Below are 16,998 nucleotides of genomic sequence, written 5' to 3' on the forward strand. Positions count from 1 at the left end.
TGTTAATCTCCGGATGGCATGTGGTGTTGTGTTGGCGAGTTCAGTAAAGCCATAAACAAGAAAAGCAAAAGAGAGACATGAAGCACCAGCCGTAAGTAAAACTAGCTAACATCAGCCTAACCAGATTAGTACCAGCCTTCCAGCAGACTGCAACATTGTTAATAAGATAGTCATATTGTAACTTAGTCGTAGCAAAACAAAAAATTCCTGGACAAAATACCATCAGCCAAGCACTTCTCTCAAATGGTGAAAGTCCCATGAAACAAATTACTTGCCATATTTTGGTAACAATAGCTGCATTGAATTGAAGTAGCACCAACCAGACAAAAAAAACAGTGGCACTGCTCAAATTACTTGCTGATGTGGTAACAATCAGACACAAAACTACGCTGATCATCACATCACAGCCAGCTTCCCAGATATGCCTGCCTGAGCAAAAACATCTCCACATACCACGAAGCAATAAGACCAAAGTGTGTACTGAACATGAAATGTCAAAATATTAAGCTACATACCACGAATTCCCACGAAAGACTGCAACCATGTTTTCCGTGCTTTTAAATAATGCAAACTGAAATGAAACAGGGGAGAAGAATAGAATAGTTCAATAGCATAGATAATACATCTGTTTAAAACAATAACATGATCCACAAGATATCATAACAAGCACGAAATGATGACGGCGGAAGTGCTAGTGCTTCTGACATCCAAATTGTTCAGTTCTACTAGTAGTACTAGAAACTAAGAAGAAAAGACATGTCTCATACTATGAGATAGATAGCTGCTCCAGTGTTGCACATCAAACAAGGGGAGTCCAAGACAATAAGATGGAGCAGGGCATCTTACAGCACAATGAGGAATGGAGGCACATTGTTCACAGCCTCTTCTTGGTGTTGCGTCTCAAACAACGGAAGCGAAATCATGCTCTCTTGGAGGCAATGCTTAGTAAGCGTCAGGTAGTTTTCATGCTCTTCGATTTCAACATTTCCTAGGAACGTACCATCGATGCCGCAGTGCAGCAGCCGCCAACCCACCTGGATCAACAGCTCGCGCTCATTGATCGCAACCATCCTCGGGACATATTTCAGACGCAAATCAAGCGGCGGCGCTGCCACAATAGCTCGCAAGTTAATCCGGTACTGAAAGCCCCAGGTCTCGGCGTCATAGTCCTGCAAGACCCAAACATCTAGAGTGACGCATTCAAGGGTGGTGCTTGACAAAGCAAGGGCGCCACCCATGTCCAGCAATGCCACCATATCATTATCGCCCAGCTGTGCCGGACGGCTCATCTGGCGGAATGTCTCGGCTACGGTGTCAAATACGGTAATGCTGAGGCCCATTGGCCAGTGCAGGCTACCACGATGATGCACCGGTGGGCAAGTGGAGGACTCGGCGGCAGGAGAAACTATGGGCCAGTGGATGAGTCTTGGCTGGTGTGATCCCACCGTGAGGACGAAGTAATCAGGCGATTCATATTCAACTCTGGCGTGGCTCATGACCACCCAAAGCACCCGATGTTCTCCAGATGAGTGGTGCCGGTAGAAGGCGACTACGGTGACCGAGCTGAGGCCTGGTCGTAGTGGAGGATGTGGCAGAGAAGCACACCTGCGGGTGGTCGGGTTGCAGATGTAGAAATCATGTTGCTCCGACAGGATGAGGAGGCCGTCACAAGCGCCGTGGTGTATAACGTCGACTATGGTAGCGGGGGTGTACTGGATGAAGAGCCGTATCTTTTTATCAGTGGAGACACCGGCAGCAGCGCTACTGAGGACGGGGAGGCGGCAGATGCCCTTGTGGTGTTCGATGATGGGGAGCGAGGGCTGGCGGCGGTGGTGGTCGTGGATGAACTTGTCGGTGGAAGTGCCGCTGCGCCAGGACCTGCGGACGGCGCGGCTGCGAAGTACGTCCTTTGGCGGCAACCGGAAGAGGATCTCGTCGACGACGAGCCACTCCGGAAGGTCATCGAAAACGGTCGCGCCGCTGCTGTCCGGCATGCTAACAGGTCGATCGCTAGTAAAGGGGAAAAAAAGAAGAAGCAAACATCAGTACAAGGCATACAAAATGCAGATGGGGCGACGGATTCGGCGCAAGAAAGAACTGCTTAGATCTGCCGGCTTAAGAGAAAGAATGGAAATACTGAGCATAGAGGATTTACTCTGGAGCACGCACGGTCGAGCAAGGGCGGCGGCGACTTCCGACGCGACGGCGTTCCCGGCGTCTCTGCGCAGGAAGACGAGCAAAGCAATGAGCCGTGCACTTGGGCAAGGGAGACGAAATACTGATGTGAATTATTGGCAAAGCTGTGTGAGGACTGAGGAGGAGGATGGGATGATGGGCGGTGCGAAAATGCTGTGCACTCTCTGCAAACGCCGCCCGTCGATGGGACTAGACGAGCTATGTAGCCTTTTCTAGGTTTGCAGCTTAGGCTGGCATTGATGAGGGGAGAGAAGCAGCACTTTGACTTGACTGGATGATCCGTTCAGGTCAGGTTTTATTTTTCTTGTTTTCAAAACAGAAAAATACCCGCGGGCATCTTATTTAAAATACCGGTATTTAAAAATAATATATTTTAAAAAAATCGGCAATATTAACCGTTTTAAAAATTTCACCAATATGTCACTAGATCGGCCACCGCTAGGCGGATCGCCCGATTGTCGGCCGATATGGCCGTCGGCTGAGCACCAACCAACGGCCTATAATTGACCTACCAGCGGTCGATCGGCTTTCTATCCCCCAACGCCTACATGGTCACTAGCGTAGCAGTTTAGTCTTCATGCTATGTTTTCCCGCCATTTTCTCCCGCCACCCCGGCTAACAATTTTCCCGCTTAGAGCATCTCCAGGCGCATCCCAAATCGTATCCGACAAATGCGTCGGATCGGCTGTTTAGGGATGTCGCAAGGAGGTGCCATTTCTGGGGCGCCTCTGTTTCCGGTCGTGTCCCCAAAACGCTACCCACAAACATATTTTGCAGCAAAAATAATAAATACAAAAATAGTCGTTCAATAGAAATGTTCCCTTCATAGTTGTCACGATCAAAGTAGCCGCCATAGTCAACACGATCAAAGTAGCCGCAATATTACGCAATATTACAGACTAGGGTGCTAATTAAACATAACTAGAAGAAGAGGTTTGGCAACATGGACGACGCATATTGAGTTGTAACTGGCCCGTCAAGCACAACGAGTTCGTCGAGCTCTGTCGGTGATGCAGACGCCGACACCGATGCTATCACCGTCGCTAGGGTGCTCGCGGATGCTGACGCAGGGTACTTGCTGATGTTGTCGCGTGCGTGCTTGCTGATGCCGCAGCTGCCTCTAGAATTGGAGTTGATATGATGTTGATGCCTCCTTCGCCTCCCCCGCCTCCTTCGGCCCTAGCGCCGATAGATCCCGTCGCTGGCCCGACGGTCACCAGTCCGAACGCTGAGCTGTTGCGCATCATCCGGGAGTACGAGGCGGGCGACTGTGATTCGATGGCGCAGATCGATGCCGGTCGAGTACCGTGTTGAATCGCCGTCTTCGGTTGCTTACAGGCCCGTCGGTATAGGTACGAGCAACGCGGCCGTCGCCACACTACAGGCCGCCAAGATTCGATCGGCGGATCCCGTGACAGGGATTTATTGAGCCTTGTCACCTAGGGTTTGCTTCGGCGAGGACGGCGGCAATGGCGACGGCTGCAGCAGGCTCCAGCCCCGGCAGGAGCCTCCGCCAGGATTCGCCTCCACCCCGATGCACGTGCCGATGCCATGGGGCAAGCCGCGTCCGGCTGCTCCCAATGGCGCGCCGCCGATCGCGCCGTCGCCCTTCGGCCAACCCCGTGCTCGTCAGCAGCCGTCTGCGCCCCGTCTTCTGACCGCTCCTCTGGCGCCCTGTCATCCGACCGCTGCTCCGGCTCCGCCGGCGCCTACACCTGGATTTGGGGTGCGACCACCTGGACCACATGCCGGCACCGGTGCGCAGCCTCCTCCTCTAGCCGACCCGCTTGCTCTCCGACCCATTGTAAGTACTCTATCCCTTCCTCATCAGATTGATGTCAATGTAGATCGGATTGATGACAATGTAAATCAGATTGATGTCAATGTGCGTTGCATGTTAGTCATAAGCATTGCATGTCAAGCGTGTCAATGATGAGTAGGATGAATGGCATGATGATCTTGAGCTTATGAAGGGCATGATGATCTTGATCTTGTGAACGGCATGATGATCTTGATCTTGTGAATGGCATGATGATCTTGAGCTTGTCACTGCCATGATGATCTTGAGCTTCTCATTTCCATGAAGATCTTGAGCTTATGAAGGGCATGATGATCTTGAGCTTGTCATTGCCATGACGATCTTGAGCTTATGACGGGCATGATGATCTTGAGCTTATTAATGACATGATGGTCTTGAGCTTGTGAATGGCATGGTGATCTTGAGCTTGTGAAGGGCATGTATCTCGCTCACTCTTATCATTTTTATTGCATCTACGAAACTGGCTCTTCCTGGAAACCTTCCCGGGAGGGCCCATAGGGGAGGCACGGGACATTGCCGTCCGGGTGCAGCTTCGGGACGCCAATGAAGGGTTCATGGAAGCCCACCGGCAGCTCACCAAGCCTAGGGCTCACGTCGGGCATCTTGCTAACATGGGGCACGGTCCTAGGAAGCGGTTGCCTACGTTCTTCATACAGTTGTAGAGCCAGGACCTCCGTGCCCTCGCTGTGCCGCCCTACATGGAGCATCTCCTGATCGGGAAGTACAAGCTAAAGAACAATGGCCCGCCGATGAAGGTGCCATTGTACATGGGCGAGCGCTACGAGCACATGGCGCAGCTCAAGTGGAGGGCCGAGCACGTCGGCTTCATCAAATCATGGTGCAAATTCGCTGGTAAGGCTGAGCTTAGGATTGACGACACATTCGTCTTCACCCATGTCGATGACGGCTTCTAGGTCGACGTGTACAGGAAGGAGAGTTCTTGCTCGAGCATCTTCACCTGCAAGAATATCGCCAGGGCCCTTATGCTAATCCTCGCTATTAAGGTTGTCTGCTTGTTCTCTGTCTATACTTTTGTGAAGTTTTAGTTGTTGTGCTAGCCGCAGGAGTCTGTTAAACACTTGCTTTTATGCATATGTGCCTGTAATGTTGGCTTCTACAGGTTGTTGAACATTGCTTTTGGTCCTGGGTAGTCTGCCCCCGGGTTTAAGTAGGGGTCTTACGCTAGAATTAGGTACTAAGTATTATGTTACATGTGTATATAACTGTGTAGTGTGCTTATAATCGTCTTTGTGTTGTTGTGTGCCGCTATGTGATGGTAAGGCTACCATATTTGAATGTGGTGAGGAGAAGAACAAGTTAAATGTTTAAAATGACAATCAAACGCCATGTGATGTGGCCAATCACAAATGAAACATTTTTTCTACACATCCAAACAAACTGGCACATATGTATAGACGATCAAACGTTGGGCCGAATCTAGCCCGTGGCCCATCTATGACACGAAAGGGGTTTAGTCTCCTTGGCGCAGTCATGCAATCGTATCGGGCCAGCCTATTTGCAAACTCCATTCTCTAAAAGAAGATTCTTTCTAATTTTCTTGATTTCTTTGGGTTGAGTTTAAGAGCATCTCTAGTCACGTCCCCCAAACTGTCCCACAAAGGTATTTGGGGCGCCCACCGGACAAAAAAACGTTCCCAGCCGCGTGCCCCAAAGGCCTTTTTTGTCCGGCGCGGTCCAATACGGTGTCCGGCATCCCGAACCCGTCCCCGCTACACAGGGGACGCTCCGGGCACGCCGGACACAACGAAATGAGAGGCGAGGAGGCGCGGGCCCGACCCGTCAGCGGCTCGGATGCTCAACCGCCGCGTACGTAGCGATGGTGCAGTTGCCGGAAAGCAGAACCGTGGCATTGGCAACCGCGTCGACCGACGCGCCAACCGCCGGAATGGAGCGCAGACTCCTCGGAAGAGCAACCGCCGCTCTCTTCGACTTCTGCGCTGCCGTCCATCCACGCTCAATAAGACCCGTACGTCGGCGCTTTCGGATCTTCAACCGGCCGCCATTCATTCAAGCTTCCATCCGACACCTCCAGCGAGGATGAGCTACATCTCCGAGCTTCCATCCGACACCTCTAGCGAGGGCAAGCCTGCTGGATGGCGTCATTGGTGGGACAGAACCCGGAAGCCCAGCAGCGGCGACCATTCCCAGCCGCCAGTTGACAGCGCGGAGGAATGGTTGGGCGTGGAGGAGGGCGCGGAGGAGGAAGAGTCAGAGGAGGCGGCGGCGGCGGCCCGTGCAAAGGCAGAGGTGGACGCGAAAGCGAAGGCCAAGGCGCAGCCGGCAAGCACCGGCGATGACGAGGAGGACACTAGTTCCTCCGACGCGTCGGCCGACACCGCCTCTTCGGAAGAGGTGACGAGCAGGAAGTGCCACCGTGATAACGACGACGAGGCGGGGCCATCATCGAAGAAGAAGAAGTAGTTTAAAATAATTTATATGTAATTTAATTATGTTTTTCCAAGTTTTATATGTAATTTGTTTATGTTGAACCGATTTGAATATTAGTAAAGAGTTTTCTTCTTTCCATTTAAATTATTTTTAATGTTTGGGCGTGGCACGAACAAAACACGTCCTCCGAACGCTCGATCCGGCGCGGTTTGGGGGACGTTTTGAGGACGCGACTAGAGATGCTCTAAGTTACAGAAGAGACTTTTTTGTCAATTTTTTCAGGTTAGGGCATCTCCAGCGGCGCGACGCAAACGGACGCTGAGCGACCGTTTTTGTCCGCCGTGACCGGAAATGCGTCTGGGCCCTGCTCCAGCGGGGCGACGCAAAGTGACCAGCCCGTCCGCGGAGACGCAAACCTGGCCCAAATATGCGCCAGGTTTGCGTCTCCGCGGACGCTGCGCGGACGCGCCGAGCATCCTCCATTTCTTACCCGGTCCCGCAAGTCAGGGACAGCGAAATCGACCGCTTCGACTTGCTTCTTTTTCCCCTTCTTTGCTGCCCTAGTGCGACACCACCACCCCAACCCCAGCCGCCGCCGTCTCGCCGCAGCGCCGCAGTACTCGCCATCGGCTCTGTTGTCGCCGCACGAGAGAGCAGGATCATACTCGGGGTTGGCTCCGGTGCGAACCTGCCGGCTGTTTTCGGGCCAAACATTGCCGGTTGCGCCGCCCACGACCTGTTCGATCAATTGCGCCGGTAGGTTTCTTCACCTGTTTTCGGCGCTATTTGTGCGCGGACATTGATCAACAGTTCGCACCCACGCAGATGGACGCGTGGCATATGGTGGAGAAGTTCCGTACGGAGGTCCTTGACTCCTCTACCGACGACGAGTCCGATCAGTCGGCGCAGACATTGGCAACTACTGCGGCCTCCATGATCCACGAGTTCACCTCAAACCCGGGGCCGCAGCACCGGGGCTCTGTGAAGGGGCGCTCCAAAAACCTTCCGCGCAACAGAGTGGCAGGGAAGGCCCGCCCTACTTCCACCTCACTAATCCGATCTTCCCAGAAAAAGTGTTCCGGCGCCGGTACATGATGTCAAGGGACCTGTTCTTGGTCATTCTACGGGGCGTCATAAACTACGACCCTACTTCCAATGCAGGTCCGATGCAACAGGTGCGCTAGGCTTCACCTCCTACCAAAAATGCTCCGCGGCTATTCGCATGCTCTCATATGGAATGTCTGCTGATATATTCGATGAGTATCTTCGAATGGGTGAGAGCACCTGCCTTGAGTCCATGTACCGGTTTTGCCGAGCCAGATTGCCGTGTTCGGAGAGTACTACTGTAGGGAGCCAATTGTTGAGGATACAAGGCGGCTCATGTCTATCAACGAGTCTAGAGGGTTCCCAGGAATGATTGGCAGCATAGATTGCATGCACTGGGAGTGGAAAAACTGTTCATTTGGATGGCAGAGTATGTACAGCGGGCATGAGGAGGGACGGACTGTCATTCTTGAAGCTGTCATATCTCAAGATTTATGGATTTGACATTCATTCTTTGGCATGGCCGGTTCCAACAATGACATCAATGTGTTGCACCGATCACCGGTTTTCGAAAGCCTCATGCAAGGCAAAGCTTCCCGGGTGAGCTATGAGATCAATGGAAATGCATATGACAAGCCATATTATCTTGCTGATGGCATCTACCCTGACCGTAATCCAAACTCCGAGAAGACGAGGAGGTTTGCCAAGGTGCAAGAGGCTTGCAGGAAAGATGTGGAGCGCGGATTTGGTGTGCTCCAAGCTCGGTGGGCAATTGTCCGTCACCCGGCAAGAACATGGCCGCTGAAGACCATGCATGAGGTGATGACATGTTGCGTGATCATGCACAACATGATCGTTGAGAACGATCGTCCTGATGGCCGCAATGAGAACCACTGGGAATTCCAAAGTGAGCTGGTTGCGCCACTTGCTGGAGCTTTATCTTGGGCCGACTATCTACATATGAATGTAGAAGTCATTAACGAGAACGTCTCCAAACAGCTGCTGACGGATCTGATTGAGCATCAGTGGACATTGGCTGGCCATGGAGATCATGCCTAGAGGAATACTATCTTATTTTCATGTAGACTTTTCAAAATTTAAATGTAATAACTATGACTTCGTTGAATTCCTTATTTTGTTGTTTGGAAACTTCATATTTGATGCAAACGCGGAAATGCGTCGGGCCGCTGGAGCCACCCCTAGATGCAAACGGACGCGGATAAAAACGGTCTGTCTCGCGTCCGTCGTGCGACGCAAACGGACATTTCGGACGTCCGAAATGCATCGTGCCGCTGGGATGCCCTAAGGGCATCTCTAGTGGCGTGACGCAAACGGTCGCTCAGCGACCGTTTTCGTCCACCGTGACCGGAAATGCGTCTGGCACCCTCTCCAGCGGGGCGACGCAAAGTGACCGGGCCGCCCGCGGAGACGCAAACCTGGCCCAAATATGCGCCTCGGATGCGTCTCTGCGGACACTACGCGGACGCCGAAAGTGTCCGCTCGTATCCGGCGGACATTTGCTCGGGCCCGCCTGGCAGCGACCCTGCGTCGATGCATCTTCTCAAACGCGCCAGCGACTGGCGCCGCTGCGTCGCTTCGGTAGTCTGTGCCACGTTAATGGCGATGCCTCGGCTGCCGAGCGGCCGCAGCCCACCTCCGCCAACCACATTAATGGCGTCGCCACGCGTCCCGCGGCCACCGCATGCCTCCGTACTATATAAAGGGGGCGCCCGTTCTTCTTTCTCATCCACTCCTCCAAAGAAACCCTAGCCGCCACAAAGCTCCACCGTTCCGCCGCCTAGGTGTTCTTGCGACGCAGCCAGGCCCGCGAGGAAGACCATGACGGGTCCTGGTGGCCGGCGAGGCGGTCGAGGCCGCGGCCCTGGGCGCCCCCGGGGACGGGGCAGGGGCCACCGTGGTGGAGCAGCTACGGCCCCACGCTCGCCGTCGCCTGCGCCCTCCTCGTCTTCCTCCGCTGTGGAGGAACGCTGCTTCGAGTTCATCCTCCGCATCGACGATGACCCGCTCGGCATCAAGCGGCTCCCGGACAAGTTCGCTGAGTTCGTCGATGGCGTCGAGCCGGCGCATTTGCAGCTACGGGAGGCCGACCGCAACCTCGCCGCTGGACCTGGAGGTCCTGTTCGACGGGCAGGGCAAGATGTACCTGCACACCGGGTGGGGCAAGTTCGCCCGTGACCTCGCGCTCGAGCCCGGCTGCCAGCTCACCTTCCTCTACGAGGGAGACGGTGAGATGGTCGTCAAGGTGTTCGACGACACAGCCTGCCGCAGGCACTACCACACCGGCGAATCTGCGTCGAACTCCGATAGTTAGAACGTAGAGTGTTCTTTATTTGCAGCGAATCTGGCTACGGGCCAGACGAAGCCAGTAGTGGAAGGTTTCTGTGTGTTCTTCCTCGGTAGAACCAACGAGGGCACCGTCATGCCTCCCGCTGGATTTTCCAGTTTGAGTGACTGGGTGTGCCCTCGAATATTTTTTTTTGGCAGCGAACATACGAAAATCAACACAACTGATTTCTATTTTTATAATATTTATATTTGAGTCAACCATGGTCTAAACTATGTATTAGTTTGTGTAAAATAATCTTCCAATTTGTAATATTTGAAACTACGTTCAAATGAAAAAAGAAGAAAAAATGCGTCAGGCCGTTGGAGCCAACCTCAGACGCAAACGGACACGCGAACGAAAACGGTCATTTGAGCGTCCGCTGCGCGACGGAAACGGACGCGCACGGACAATAAGGGCCACTTCTTTTCGGCTTCTCCGTTGGCTTCTGGAAGAAGCTTCTCCTCACCAGCTTCTCCCAGAAGCTCGAATCTAAAATTTGTTTTGGCTTATAATCTAGTTTGATCTAAACTCGAGTATAAGCCAGAACAAATTTGGCATCAGAGCTTCTGGGAGAAGTAGGTAGGAAGAAGCTTCCCCCATAAGCCATCGTAGAAGCCGAAAAGAAGTGGCCCTAAACTGGGGCTGAACCTGAACTGATACTGCAGCCGAAGTTCTGCTTCTCTCCCCTCATCAATACCAGCCTACGCTCACCTAAAAGCCTACACAGCTCGTCCAGTCTCATCGACCGGCGCAGAGAGTGCACATCATTTCACACCGCCCATCCCATCTTCCTCCATCACAAGCTTCGCGTCCGGATTTTCTCTCCCAAGCGTTCCTCGTCTTCCTGCCCAGTGCCGCAAGGAACACCATCGCGGCGCCGATGGAAGTCGCCTCCCTCGCTCGAGCTCGACCGTTCTCCAGAGTAATCCTCTTGGCTCAGTCTTCCTGTTGTCTCTTTTACGCCGATAGATCGCCGAAGCAGTTCGTTGTTGGGCAGAATCCGTCGCCCATCTCCATTTTGTGTGCCTTGTACTGATGTTTGGTTTTTCTTCGTCCTTTTCCTTTCCAGCGCGCAGTTAGCATGCGGGACAGCAGCGGTGCGACCGTCTTTGACGACCTGCCCGAGTGGCTCGTCGTGGAAGAGATCCTCGTCCGGTTGCCGCCCAAGGACGTACTTCGCTGCCGCGCCGTCCGCAAGTCTTGGCGCAGCGGTACATCCACTGATAAGTTCATCCTCGATCACCACAGACGCCAGCCCTCGCTCCCCATTATCAAGCATCAAAAGGGCATCTGCCGCCCCGCCGTCTTCAATGACGCCGGTCCTGGTGCCGGAGCCCCAAATGATCAAAAGATACGGCCCATCCTCCACCACTACACGCCCCCCGTTGGAACGATATTCACCACTATATACAACGCGGCCTGTGATGGCCTCCTCATCATGTCGCAGCAATTGGATTTTTACATCTGCAACCCGGCGACCCGCAGGTGTGCTTCCTTGCCACATCCTCCACTACGACCTGCTGGCTACAGCGCCGTCGCCGTAGTCGGCTTCTACCGGCACCACACATCTGGAGAACACCGGGTTCTCTGGGTGGTATTCTCGATAGCTGCTGGCAGCGCAGTTGAGTTGCCTGATTACTTCGTCCTCACGGTGGGATCGGACCAGCCAAGACCCATCCAACGCCCTCAGGGTGGGGTTCCCGCCGCCCGGTCCTCCCGCGGCCCACCAGTCCACCATCGTGGTAGCCTGCACTGGGCAGTGAGCCTCAAGATAACTGTCTTTGACACCGTAGCCGAGACATTCCGGCAGATGAGCCGCCCAGCACAGTTGGGCCATATGGTGTCCCTGTTAGATATGGGCGGCGCCCTTGCTTTGTGTGGCACCAGCGATGACTTCGTCACTTTAGATGTTTGGGTGTTGCAGGACTATGATGCCGAGACATGGGGCTTTCAGTATCGGATTAACTTGCTAGAGATGGTGGCAGTACCACCGCTTAATTTGAGGGAGAGATATGCCCCTACGATGGATGTCATCAACGAGCGTGAGCTGTTGATCGAGCATCGTCCTGACCGTCTATTGCATTGTGACATTGATGGAGTGTTTCTAGGAAATGTGGAACACGAAGAGCGTCAGATCCGCTTGGCACTTACTAGGCATCGTCTCCAAGAGAGCTTGATTTCACTTCCATTGTTTGAGAGGCAAGAAGAAGATGATGGGAAGGAGCCTCCATTCGCCATGGTGCTATAAGATGCCGTGCTGCATCATCATGTGTTGGACTCCTTGTTTGATGTGCCCTTGGAGCAAGCCATGTCTTTTGTTCTTAATTTCTAGTACTACTGGTAGAACGGGACAATTTGGATGGCGGAAGTAGCACTTCTGCTTTCATCAATTTGTGTTTGTTATGCTATCTTCAGGATCATGTTATTGTTTTAAACAATGTACTACCTATGCTATAGAACTGAACTATTTGGATGATGGAAGTAGCACTTCTCCTGACATCATTTGGTGCTTGTTATGTTATCTTGAGGATCATGCTATTGTTTTCAACAAGAGCTATTACCTATGCTATAGAACTGTTCTACTGTTATCCCCTGTTTAAAAACAGTTTGCACTGTTAAGAAGCACGCAAGGCAAAGGTAGATTAATTTGCTGAGTTGGTTAATCAAGCGAAAGACAATCCATATCCTATTGTTATAGGAGGGGATTTTAATTTGCTGAGATACCCTCATGAAAAGAGCAAAGGTAGATTCGACAACCATTGGCCTTTTCTGTTCAATGCTGTTATAGACAGCCTGGACTTAAGAGAAGTGGCAACGGTTGGAAGACATTTTACTTGGGCTAACAGTCTTCCTGAACCTACTTATGAGAAGTTAGATCGTGTACTCATGGATTCGGATTGGGAACAGAAATTCCCTTTCGTATCGGTACGGGTTCTGCCTCGTATTGCATCTTTATCGGATCATGCTCCTATCTTACTTTCCACTGGAATACCATCGCCTCAGCGTCGTCGACCATTCAAATTTGAACTTGGATGGATGCTTAGGGATGGTTTCTCAGATATGGTTAAGCAGGTATGGGAGAGGCCGGCCGTCGGGTCTACCCCCATCCAAAGGTGGAATAACAAACTCCGATCGGTTCGGAGACACCTTGGTGGATGGGCGAGGCACTTGGCTGGACAGCTTAAGCAGGAGAAACTTTCTCTCTCTTCATCTATTGATGATTTAGAGGCAATCGCCGAAGTACGCCCACTTACTACGCAAGAAATTGAACTTAAAAGTCAATATAATGCAAAGTTAGCTGGACTACTTAGAGAAGAGGAACTCAAATGGTACCAAAGATCAAAAGCCCAATTCATTCTTCAAGGAGATTCGAATACGAGATACTTCCATAGTGTGGCCAATGGTCGACATAGGAAGAAACGCATTCATTCTCTATCGCAAGATGAGGGTCTGATTGAGGGCCATGAGCAGCTTAAGTCTTATATTACTTCATATTATAAAGGCTTATTTGGGGCACCGGAGGAATCACCTATATCCTTAGATGAATCTAGGATTGATGATATACCACAGGTGTCTCCGGAAGAAAATGCTTTTCTCACAAATCCTTACTCAGAGGAGGAAGTGAGAAAAGCGGTCTTTCAAATGGAGCTAAATAAAGCGCCGAGTCCCGATGGATTTCCCGTGGAGTTCTACCAGAACTTCGGGATCTCATTAAGAAAGATCCGATGGATTTGTTTGTTGAGCTCCATGCGGGACAAGCTTGGACCTTTTTCGAATCAACTTTGGGGAAATAATTTTGCTCCCAAAAGTAAATGATGCGGAAAGGATCCAACAGTATAGACCAATATGCCTTTTAAATGTATGCTTCAAGATTTTTACCAAAGTCGCTACTATTAGACTAAATTCGGTGGCTGATCATGTGGTACGACCTACACAGACTGCTTTCATGCAAGGACGTTATATCCTCGATGGAGTCGTTACATTGCATGAAACAATCCATGAGTTGCACCGCAAAAAGTTGAATGGAGTGATCCTTAAAATCGACTTTGAAAAAGCTTATGATACAGTCAAGTGGTCGTTTCTTCAACAAACACTCCGTATGAAAGGTTTTTCGGAGGAGTGGCGCGCGTTAATTAATAACTTTGTTTTTGGTGGAAGTGTCGCCATCAAAGTAAATGATGAGGTTGGTCGATACTTTCAAACAAAAAAAGGTTTACGACAAGGTGATCCGCTATCTCCAATGTTATTTAACATTGTGGCGGACATGTTGGCAATTTTAATTGAGCGTGCTAAAGTTGATGGTCAAATTGAAGGAGTGGTACCTCACTTAGTTGATGGAGGTTTATCAATTCTTCAGTACGCCGATGATACAATTCTATTTATGGATCATGACCTACAAAAAGCTACAAACCTGAAATTAATTTTGTCAGCGTTCGAGCAAATGTCAGGTCTTAAAATAAATTTCCATAAAAGCGAATTGTTTTGTTTTGGCGAAGCCCAAGACGAGGCAAACCTGTATGCCGAATTATTCGGTTGTGGGTTAGGCAGCTTTCCGCTTAGCTACTTGGGTATTCCGGTTCACCATCGGAGACTCACTCTTGCTGAATGGAAACTCGTTGAGGAAAGACTTCAGAAACGACTTAGTAGTTGGAAAGGTAAATTACTATCTCTCGGTGGAAGATTGGTTCTCATTAACTCAGTACTCACAAATCTGACATCGTATATGATTTCCTTCTTCCAACTGCCTAAAGGAGTCCTTCATAGATTGGACTATTTCCGATCTAGGTTCTTTTAGCAAGGAGATAGTGAGAAGAAAAAATACCGGTTGACAAAATGGAGTGTTGTTTGCCGTCCAAAAGATCAAGGTGGACTCGGTGTCCATGATCTAGAGGTTAAAAACAGAGCTTTGCTAGGTAAATGGCTAGCTAGGTTATTAACCGAGGATGGTGTATGGCAGAGTTTGCTGCGGAGGAAGTATGTTGGCTCAAAGGCAATCTCTCAGGTTAGTTGGAAACCAGGAGATTCACACTTTTGGGCAGGCATAATGGCAACTAAGAAATACTTCTTCCCGCATGGCTCATTTTCCATTAAAGATGGGTCTGAGATAAGGTTCTGGGAGGATATATGGTTGGGTACAACCACTCTCCGTGAACAATATCCAGCCTTGTTCAATATTGTGAGACATAAGCATGATACTATACGAAGGTGATGGCAACATCACCTCCGTCGATAACATTCAGTGCGTGACCTCGTTGGTCCTCGATTGAACTCTTGGAATGAGCTAATTCCGAGATTAGCTCCTGTCCAACCGCAACAAGGATCGGATGTGTTCCGTTGGAATCTTACAAAAACGGGGTTTTCTCTCGTTGGTTCTATGTACTCGGCATTAATTGAACCTATTCAACCGGTTCTTAATAATAAATCCATTTGGAAGATGAAGATACCATTAAAAACTAAAGTTTTTTCTTGGTACCTTCGTCGAGGTGTAATTCTTACTAAAGATAATCTTGCAAAGCGTAACTGGCATGGGTGTACTAAGTGTGTTTTCTGTCATGAGGAGGAAACAATAAAACACTTGTTCTTCCAATGCCAGTTTGCTAGATCTATATGGTCAATCATTCAGATAGGTTCCACCTTGTATCCTCCAAAAAGCGTTGCAAATATATTTGGCAATTGGCTAAATGGAGTAGATGCTAGGTACAAAGTTCTTATCAGAGTGGGAGCGATAGCAGTATTATGGTCGCTATGGCTATGTAGAAATAGCAAGGTTTTTGATAATAAAAATTCTTCTCTTATGCAGGTCATTTACCGATGTACGGCGTTGCTCCGTTCATGGTCGTCGCTTCAGCGGTTGGAGGACCGCGACCTGTTTATGGAGGTGTCTTCACGCTTGGAGGAAACGGAGAAAGATTTTATTATCCAACATGGGTGGCTGCATAGTAGAAGGATTTTGCCTCCTACAGTCTAGTTTCTGCTTGTATCAGTCATAGTACTCATGTGATTTCCTTTTTGTTTGTTTTTTGTAACTGGAACTATCTGCGGCTGTGTGCATCCTTGTTGTGCAGAGGCCGGGTGTATTGCTTAAACATTGAGTAATAATAAAGCGCCCTTTATCGGAAAAAAAAAGAAGCACGCAAGGCATGGTTGTGGTTTAAAATGCTAATTCAACTTCATGAGAAGTTGTGGCATTTGAATTGTTGAAATGGCTGGTTGAGAATTCCCTTATGTAGCTTAATGTATTAATATCTTACATGTTTAGTACACACTTTGGTCTTATCGCTCCTGGCATTTGCTCGATCCTACTCTTTGTGTGGAGATGTTTTCTCACTTTCTCAGGCAGTTGGCTGTGGTTTGGTATTCAACATCGTTTTGTGTATGATTGTTACTACAAATACAAGTAATTTGATCACTACCACTGTTGTGTGTCTGATTGGTGCTACTTCAATACAACTATTGTTAACAAAAAAATGGTTGTACATTGACTTTCACCATCTCAGAGAAAAGAGCTTCGATGCTGCTTTTGTGTCCATGATTTTTTTGTTAAGATTAGATTACAAGATGTTCTATCTTAGCTATCATGTTGTAGTCTGCTGGAAGGCTGGTGATAATGTGTTTAGGCAGCTAGTGTTATTTTACTGCATGGATGTACGGCTCGTGCTTCAGGGCTGCCCTAGCTGGCGCTCGATCGCTAGGAGATTAGCGAGCGATCGGTTTCAGACATGATTAGGAGAAAACGTGTTTTCCCTTGCCGTACATTTGCATGCATGTAAAAAGGAACAAATTTGAAAGTTTAAAATGTTTTAACTTTCAAACGACAACTCCAAATTAAGATCCGCTTTCACCAATAAATCCGTCTCGACGAGATCTTCAAAACTAGCACCCATGTTAATATGTTTTGACGACTATTTTTTCGGGCTAAAAGTTATCAACCCTCTCTATTTGAATAATCAACCCCTCCGTACTTGAGTGATCAACGGCAAATGTATAAAATTATCAACCTGGTGCAGGGTATTGAGGGAAAGTTCTCCATGCATGCACAAATAGACGAATCTGCTGATGTCAGCGGAATCTTTTCCAAATTTCAAAATTCAAAATGTTTTAACTTTTAAACGACAACTCCAAATTAAGATCCGCTTTCACCAATAAATCCGTCTCGACGAGATCTTCAAAACTAGCACCCATG

General features: G+C 49.8%; 2 protein-coding genes across 2 annotated transcripts; one reads left to right on the forward strand and one right to left on the reverse strand.

Moving 5' to 3' along the window:
* Positions 1 to 842: 842 nt before the first annotated feature.
* On the reverse strand, positions 843 to 1,994 carry LOC124676958 (F-box/LRR-repeat protein At2g43260-like). The gene has a single exon (XM_047212969.1). The coding sequence runs from the start codon at positions 1,992 to 1,994 to the stop codon at positions 843 to 845; it is 1,152 nt and encodes a 383-aa protein (XP_047068925.1).
* An 8,902-nt stretch (positions 1,995 to 10,896) lies between these two features.
* Positions 10,897 to 12,317, forward strand: LOC124672930. The gene has a single exon (XM_047209084.1). The coding sequence runs from the start codon at positions 10,897 to 10,899 to the stop codon at positions 12,061 to 12,063; it is 1,167 nt and encodes a 388-aa protein (XP_047065040.1). The 3' UTR covers positions 12,064 to 12,317.
* The last annotated feature ends 4,681 nt before the right edge of the window (positions 12,318 to 16,998 follow it).

This window comes from Lolium rigidum, chromosome 7 (assembly GCF_022539505.1).
Source record: "Lolium rigidum isolate FL_2022 chromosome 7, APGP_CSIRO_Lrig_0.1, whole genome shotgun sequence".
NCBI lineage: Eukaryota > Viridiplantae > Streptophyta > Magnoliopsida > Poales > Poaceae > Lolium > Lolium rigidum.